Source organism: Coturnix japonica, chromosome 7 (assembly GCF_001577835.2).
Source record: "Coturnix japonica isolate 7356 chromosome 7, Coturnix japonica 2.1, whole genome shotgun sequence".
NCBI lineage: Eukaryota > Metazoa > Chordata > Aves > Galliformes > Phasianidae > Coturnix > Coturnix japonica.
Window position 1 is genome coordinate 15,979,638 of NC_029522.1, and position 7,792 is coordinate 15,987,429.

General features: G+C 41.4%; 1 protein-coding gene and 1 long non-coding RNA gene across 6 annotated transcripts in view; one reads left to right on the plus strand and one right to left on the minus strand.

Annotated features, from left to right (window-relative positions):
- The window catches only part of METAP1D (methionyl aminopeptidase type 1D, mitochondrial), a 53,299-nt gene extending 49,333 nt beyond the window's left edge, over positions 1–3,966 (minus strand). For 3 of the 5 annotated variants that reach the window (XM_015868534.2, XM_032445847.1, XM_032445845.1), the window contains exon 1: positions 3,159–3,254. In XM_015868534.2, the coding sequence (XP_015724020.1) occupies positions 3,159–3,198 (40 nt within the window). In that variant the 5' untranslated portion in view covers positions 3,199–3,254. Of the gene's footprint in view, positions 1–3,070; positions 3,139–3,158; positions 3,255–3,877 lie in introns of those variants that run through there. The other 2 variants (XM_015868535.2, XM_032445849.1) reach the window with 2 other exon arrangements.
- LOC107316714 lies at positions 3,290–7,755 on the plus strand. The gene is made up of 3 exons (XR_001556526.2): positions 3,290–3,383; positions 5,940–6,014; positions 7,133–7,755. It is a non-coding gene; the product is annotated as an uncharacterized LOC107316714 (long non-coding RNA).
- The last annotated feature ends 37 nt before the right edge of the window (positions 7,756–7,792 follow it).

The window sequence follows — 7,792 nt, forward strand, 5'->3', positions numbered from 1 at the left end:
TCTCTCATGCCTCAAACCATGAAAGTGTATCCCCCAGAGTTACTCATTGTTGTGCTGTTGAAATGGGAATAATTCCTTGTCTGCCTCATGGTTTGCAAGACAGGGATGGAACTACCTCTGGATCGTTTGAAGATGTTAAAAGTGTGCTGCGATCAAATGGTTTGAACTTCCACTGTGCATTATTTGCAGCTGATAATGCTAATGCTAAATTCTGGAGACACAAGTCTGCCTACAAATTAATGGAAAATGTGAATTAATGTTTGCTTCCAGCTAATTGCCCAGCTCACATATTGCACAGTGCAGACAAGTATCACTTGATCTTGAAAACTCTTGGACAAAAGTTTTCAATCACTTTTCCCATCTGCCAAAAAAACCTTCAGACTTATAGGACATACCCATTATCAGCCTGAAATACCAGGAAATGCTTCCCCTAGGACCGATATCTATACGTGATACAATTTTATTTTATTATTGTTTTTTCTTTAATGCATTAGATGGCTTTAAAAAATAATATAGAAATTTCTACAGGTGAGGACCGAAAATTCTTAATTTTTGAGTTGCACATTTCTAAGATGAACAATGATAAAGATACAGGTGAAAAGATGCTCTTAGTATTTGACTATCAACAGTGCTAAGAAATTCTAATGGTTCGTTCTTATCATGAGAATAGCCTTTTACATGCCGAGTTTATGGTCACACTCAGCAAAGGAAAAGCAACATCTGAAAAAAAATAAAAAATAAAAACTTAACTCCCATTTCAAAGCACATTATCAAAAAGATGGAAACAGACTGGAAGCATGAGGCTTTGAAGCCATAGTGCAACAGTCTTACTCCAGCTATGCCTTTGCCTCCCCAAAGACAATAACTTAACTTGATGAAGTCTGGCAACAGTACACATCACAGATTGTTAAGGAATACTCATTCATTGGTAGAGATAGTGAAGCAAGGTAAGAAAATGGGAATACCAGTATTTAACACAGTAAGAGACTTGTTTAACTAGGCATGTCTTCTCATCAGTTATTTTCCTGAGGCTCCGAGTCCTGAAACTTCATTACCAGAAAATATGAGCTTCTACTCTACCGTAATTTACTTGCCTAAAATTAATAGATCAATAAAAGATTATTATGCCTGAAACCATCCAAGTTGCATTTGGAGACATGCAGTTCTTTGATGTTATCATCTTGATTTTATTACCAATGAACATCACAAATACAATTATTGCAATACCTGAAACTGTCATAATATGTAATTAGAGCATTTACAAGCTGATAAAACATCATACGACCAGTATTACTTGTAAGTACAAACTGTGAAAGGCTAGCATGCCATCACTGTGGCAGTTCTGGCTGCTTCTTAGCTACCTTTTACAAGTTGATAAATACAACTAGCGTTCCCGTGCATCACCTGTAAAATCCTTCATAAACACTGTACAAAAGAGAGTGGCAGCTAAATCCAGAGCACTCTGAAATGCAGGGCTGGAACCTACAGAATCCCAGAGGTTTGTGCAAGCTACCCATTCACTTAAAAAGCTGTACAGCTTCTCCTTGGGTTGACAGTATTGCAGTTGTGCCTCTAGCAAGACAGAAAATATTCAAGTAAATTCTCTGATGCATCTAACAAAAAAATAATCTTTTTACCTGTTTGCAAGCATAATCATTCAACGTCTTCAAACACAATGAATATATATTCTTATGATAGCCTAATTTTCCTTCCAATATATGAAGAAAGTATTTAACCAGCACAGAAATTTTCAAGATCTCTGCTTTTCAAATGCGCTTATCTAGAAACAGTTCCATAATAGTGAAAACTTTCATCATTCATAGAAACGTAACACCAGAAGTATGAAGAGATATCACATAAGAGGCTATCAAAAAGTAATTTTCCTTCAATTTAGGTAGAATAGATTCCCTTTGGTGGACTGAAATCTAATTAAAATTACTTCCGTCTTTCAGTATTTGCAAATTAAATTACACTGAGCTGTCCAATTCAGGGAAAATTGGATTCAGTTTAATCAGTCTTGTCTGAACTATGACATTTTTGCTTGTTCAACTTCTGGAAACGTATATCTACCAGGGGAAGTGAATAAAGTTTGACATCTGAAGGGAGAGTATGAAGGCTTAACAAATTTAAATGGCTTGGGGTATTTTAACTGAATGATAGACATGGGGTTTTGGGGCACGGAGGGGTGGAGGCAGTTGTTCCCGTCACACATGGCTGCACAACACCCAGAACAAAGTTTGCAGATGTACCATCGCTGAAGCAAGAAATCAAGAATGAAGCTGCATGCTAAACTTCACTTCATTTGAGATTTAAAACAAAAAAATAGCCAGTGTTGTATGTTACCATGTACTGACACGTGATTCAGTTTCCAAATGGCACATGCATAAGCACAGAGGATTTGACTGGTGTCTAGATTAAAATAAATAGGAGGCTCAGAAAGCCAGTGTTCAGCTGAAGCCCAGGCTCCAAGGATCCTAAAACAGCATTTCCCTATGGACATGAGCCCTCATCAATGAAAAAACAACTGACGTGGCTCTTCTGTCATGCATGTAGTAGGATTAATTGGGAATAAAAGGCATTTATATTTTCCAAAGGCTGCTCAAGTCTCTTTGGACAGCATGGAAAATAAGGATCAACATAGTGAAAGAAGGGCTGTTCTGTCAGTCGCATAGCATTGCAGTGCTGTGCTCACAGTTTAACGTGCAAGATAAAATTAACACGGATTATTAATTATTAATTATTAATAAGAGAGAATTAGCCTGCTCTCTATTACTACAATAACTAAGCCGTACACAAGATATATATTCAATCACACATAAAGCCTACAGGGGAGCACTCCTGCGGCCCACCCGCGGGCAGCGCTCCCACAAAGCGCGGGAGCGCCATGCGGGGTCAGCCCTCACACAGCGCCAGGCACCTCAATGGAGGCAGATCCCCGCTCCCACACAGAGTCACAGAGTGACCCGGGTTGGAAGGGACCTCAAGGATCATGTAGTTCCAACTCCCCTGCCTAGCACGGCCACCAAACATACACCTTTACTAGATCAGGTTGCCCAGGGCCCCGTCCAACCTGGTGTTGAACACCTCCCGTAGCCCTGGTGCCGGCAGATCCGCCCCGCGGTCACTGCCCCCCCCGCCCCGCGGCGGCGCGCACTCACCTCCGCCCCGCAGCACCTTGACAGCTCTGGGCGCCGCCATCTTGGCCACGCGGGGCGAGATCACGTGGCCGCGGGAGGCGGCCCGGAGCGGCCCGTCCGCCTCACACCTCACACCTCACACACCTCACAGCCCTCACACACCTCACAGCCCTCACACCTCTCACACCTCACAGCGCGGCCGTCGGGCCGTGTCGCCTGAAGCTCGTCCATCCCGGCGCACGGCAGGTACGTGACGGGCCGCCCCGCACCTCAGCGCTGCCGCTGCCCTTGGGGTGAGGGCAGAGCGGGCGGCAGCCGTCAGGGAGCGCCCCCTTCCCGCCTGCGGCCGCGTCCTGCGTGTGCTCGTGTGCTGTGATCGCGGCGGGACGCGCTGCGCCGTTGTTTGGTGAATGGCGGAGTTAGGGGCGCTTCTTTGAAGCCGGTACTTTGTTTTTAGCCCGCTGTAGTAAAACAGCGTTTGTGAAGAAAGTTACGAGTTGCTCTTTCTGAAGTTTTGCTGTTTAACTTGTTGCGGGGGGTCTCTGCAGAATATGGAACTCAAACTCTCGCATTTCGTGTTATTTCCACTGCGCAGCCAACTGTGGTGTGTTTGAGAAAGATCAGACAGAGCGGAGCTCGCTGTGGAGCAGAGCCTCCCGCGGGCAACGAGGGTATTTTATATGTTAATAGTTAGCAAAAATACCGTGGTGGAAAGGGACAATAACAAATTAAACGCTCACCTGTGTCCTGGGCTCACAGTACAAAACTGCAAAGGGAGGGACCTTCAGAAAGAGAACCTTCCTCTGTGGCGGTCAGCCCTTCAATGGGGTCTAAGGGAGGCGCAGCCAGGCTGCACCGCGTCCAGTCACACACTGAATCGCCTTCACTTTGTGCTCCCGGGGCTGACTCGGTGCTTCCTCAGGTGATCAGTCAGTGGTTCAGGCCGTGACCCAGCAGTTCCCATACGATGCAGTATTGTCTTTCACAAGTTTGAACTCCATCAAACACCATTTTGTGTTATTTTTCATCTTGGTAAGGTTTTAGAGTTGCAGATACCCAACCACTGGTTCTATGAGCATGAAGTTCAGTGTAAAGCAATCACGTGCTGTCACTGTTTGGTGTATGTAATTACACATTGCTGGAATGAGTGTACTTCTCTGTGCCTGCAGAGAACAGCACATCTCACAGGAAAGTAGTCACGGGTGAGAAGTAGTTCTCTATTCTATCATTTTTTCGTGGGGTGTTGCTAAAGGACAAAAGCAGAATGGTCCAGGTGAAACTATTATCACCTGTCTTACTCAGGTCAATAAATTGTTTCCTATTCAGGGAGATCAAATGCCACTGAGAAGAAAATAAAGTGAACATTTGGCTTTTGTCTGTTGCTGTAAGGCCATAATTCCATATTGTAATGGCCTTAAAACTTGTCAATGGCATAAAAAAATGTGAGAACTAGAGACTATTAGAAAGACACTGCTGACAGCTTTGTAATTAGCTTGTCCTTAAGTAGCAGGTTACTTCCCAAATATCTGTAGATACGTGTTAGCAGTTAGATTTCCCAATTCCTTCTGCAGATCAGAAACCAAGAGGGGATCAATTACAGGAAAGCTGTTTTATGTTCCAAGAGAACAACTATTCTGTAATGTTTATAATCTCTAGATGAACCTGAAACCTTAACAGTCATTATTCAGAAGTCTGTAATTTGTGTTTAGGTGAGGATTATCTCCTTTTTCTAATATAAGGAACAGATTTAATCAGGAAATCTGTATTAACAAACCAAAGACGACTATCTCAGAAAAAAGAGAGATACTCTGTATCCTAACACGGTATGCCCAAAGAGTCACTGACTGCTGCTTTCAAGTTCTGTAACCTAACAGAACCAGATGTACACAGCTGTCTCTGTTGATGTTTGGCAAATCCTCTGAAATGCTGAAGGTGACCAGTGGTGATGTGAGTTGTCCTCTGCTTTGTGTTGAGATGCAGCTCTGGAGACATCCAAGTGAAACGTTTCAGTAGATAGAACTTGTGGTTTGATTGAAATCTTTGTGGTCATTGAAGGAAGGACTAGCAATGTAAAATTAATACGAAGATCAATGGTGTAGGGAATAATGTTCACAATGACTATTAGTTCATTTTTTTCTTGAGAAGACTGAAATATCTACAACAGATACTTGTTTATCAAATTTTAAGATTTTACCATGCTGTTTCTTGGCTCCAAGTTCAAATTACCCTAGCAAGCAATGTTTCACAAAGCAGTAGCATTAGAGAATAGCATTTTTCAGTTTGAAAGCTGAGATTCCAAGCTTCTAGGTGATAGGTTTATAAAAATAACACGTTTCTAGCTTTAACAGTTTGATACTGATGAAATCAGGTCTGAACTGACACTGCAAGAAAAGGTAAAATGGCAAAATATACAACGTAAGATTTTCAAGCCTTCTATTGTCTGACAGCTATACAATATGATAAAGGACAAGCATAAAGAGCAACCAAGTCTTAGGGAGAGACAAAAAGGAATTGAAGAAATGATCTATATAAACAGACGTTATGGGTTGCTTACCCTTCTGCTGACATTGCAGAGAGAGCCAGTAGGTCAGTCTTGAATCACCTAAACTGCCAGATAACAGCTTTGTGTATTTGTTCATAGGAGGCATGGACATTTACTGCCTAAAGGTACTGGTAAAGCTATATGGATCTTTATTCACACTACTGTAGTAGTTAAATTGTCTTTCAAACCTTGCAACTTCAAGTAGCTTGCTTTATCAGTTCTGAAACTATGGGGATTTTCACAGAATCACTGTATTGTAGGGGTTGGAAAGGACCTCCAGAGATCATCGAGACCAGCCCCCCTGCAAAGCTGGCACCCTACAGCATGCTGCACAGGTAAGCGTCCAGCTGGGTCTTGAATATCTCCAGAGTAGAATCCACCATCTCCCTGGGCAGCCTGTTCCAATGCTCCCATTGTTGAATTTCGTTGCCTTTCTTTAGATTACTAGTTGTTGAGCTAGAAGTTGTTTCCTGATTTCTGAAGTCAGTAAGATTTATCAAAAATGCATAAAGAGTTTGACCCAGGTTTCCAAACATAATCATCTTGTAGTACTTCATTTATCTCTTAGGATAGAAAGCCTGATGAACCAATCAATGCTATTTGTGTGGGCAAGAGTTGCTCAAAATCGTTCTGTATCTCTGTTGATTGTTATATTTATGGGCAATGCATAGTTTCCTCCTGTCAACAGGAATGATAATAAGGCGATAGGTTTGTAGGAGGTGAGAGGAGCAGAGTTATGAACAACTTCTTAGTTGTGGTTACATCCCCCAAAAGTCTGCTGATTCTGTGTTCCCTTGAGGATTAGTAAGAGAAGAGAGAGATGCAAGCTGTGTACTGGAATAGTGACACAGAAATACAAAATTCACCAGGTTGTTTGAGTCCTAGATAGAACCAGGACAGGTAAAAAACAGAAACTTAGTAAGTGTTGGGTTGTGAGGGAGTTTGAGCAGCTCATTGCTGGTTTTAAGGAAGAAGGGCAGAATGACCACATCAAGACATTAAAAGCCTTACCCAACATGGGAGAATAGAAATGAATACCACTTGGCTTTGCTTTGGCTAGACCCTAGTAAGGCCTTGAATACGTGCAGATGGAAGAAGGGCATAGGAATCACTTCTAGGAGGATGTCAAATGTACAGAAGAACATTTTGAAACAAAACATAATGGTTTCAAAATTAAGGTATCTTGCAAAGAAATATGTTAATCTAATTTGATAACTGCTGGCCCAGAATGCCTTGCTGTTGTTCTGCAAACCAAGCATCTGCAAACATCTGTCCCAGTGTGAAACCTGAGTTGGCCACTAGAGTAAATAATGCATCTCCTGACTACATGAGAAGGGAGCACTGTTGGAGTATTGAGCATTAAAATTAAAGCACTGTCATGTCCCTTCTCCATAAATATATTTACTACATGTACTATGTTTGTAAGAAGTATTCCTTTCCTGTTCTGTTTTAGCCACTTATGAAACCCTCCATTCTCGCAGAGGAAACAAACTATGAACTTAGAACTTAACTTCTCAGGTAATATAATTTAAAATAAACTAAATACTCTATACAATATAGGCTACTTTCCATTGTTTTCATAAAAATTTCACTGTGAAATAAGTCATAGAGGTTTTGGATTTAATATATTTGCTGAGTCAAACTCATCGCTGCCTACTACCTGACACCTCATTCAAGCAGCATTTTCTGGCTTCATCATTAGAAGAAAGCCTTGCTGACAGAAACTATTGTTAATCTTGGAGTAGTACTATTGACAGTAACTTTATATGGAAACAAAGTTCATCCCTATCAGCTGAATTAAATTCACAATTTTAGATAGTCTACTGTATTTTCTTAAAGTGGATTCACTGTTTTAAGAGATGTAGGGACACATCAGCAGCCCGATACCAGCAGCATCCATAATGAAAAACCTTACATATACATAGGGGACTTGTATGTTCTGAAAGGAATATTTAGGTACACCAAACTATTTTAAATGTCATACCAGTATGTTGTGCAAAGGTTCACTTGATCTTTTGAGTGAAGAAACTGAAGAATTTGGATTTAATCGAAACGCAAGACTAAGTCATAGAGTAAATTAAAGTCACAAACCTATTAGTAGTTGTTCTAAGTA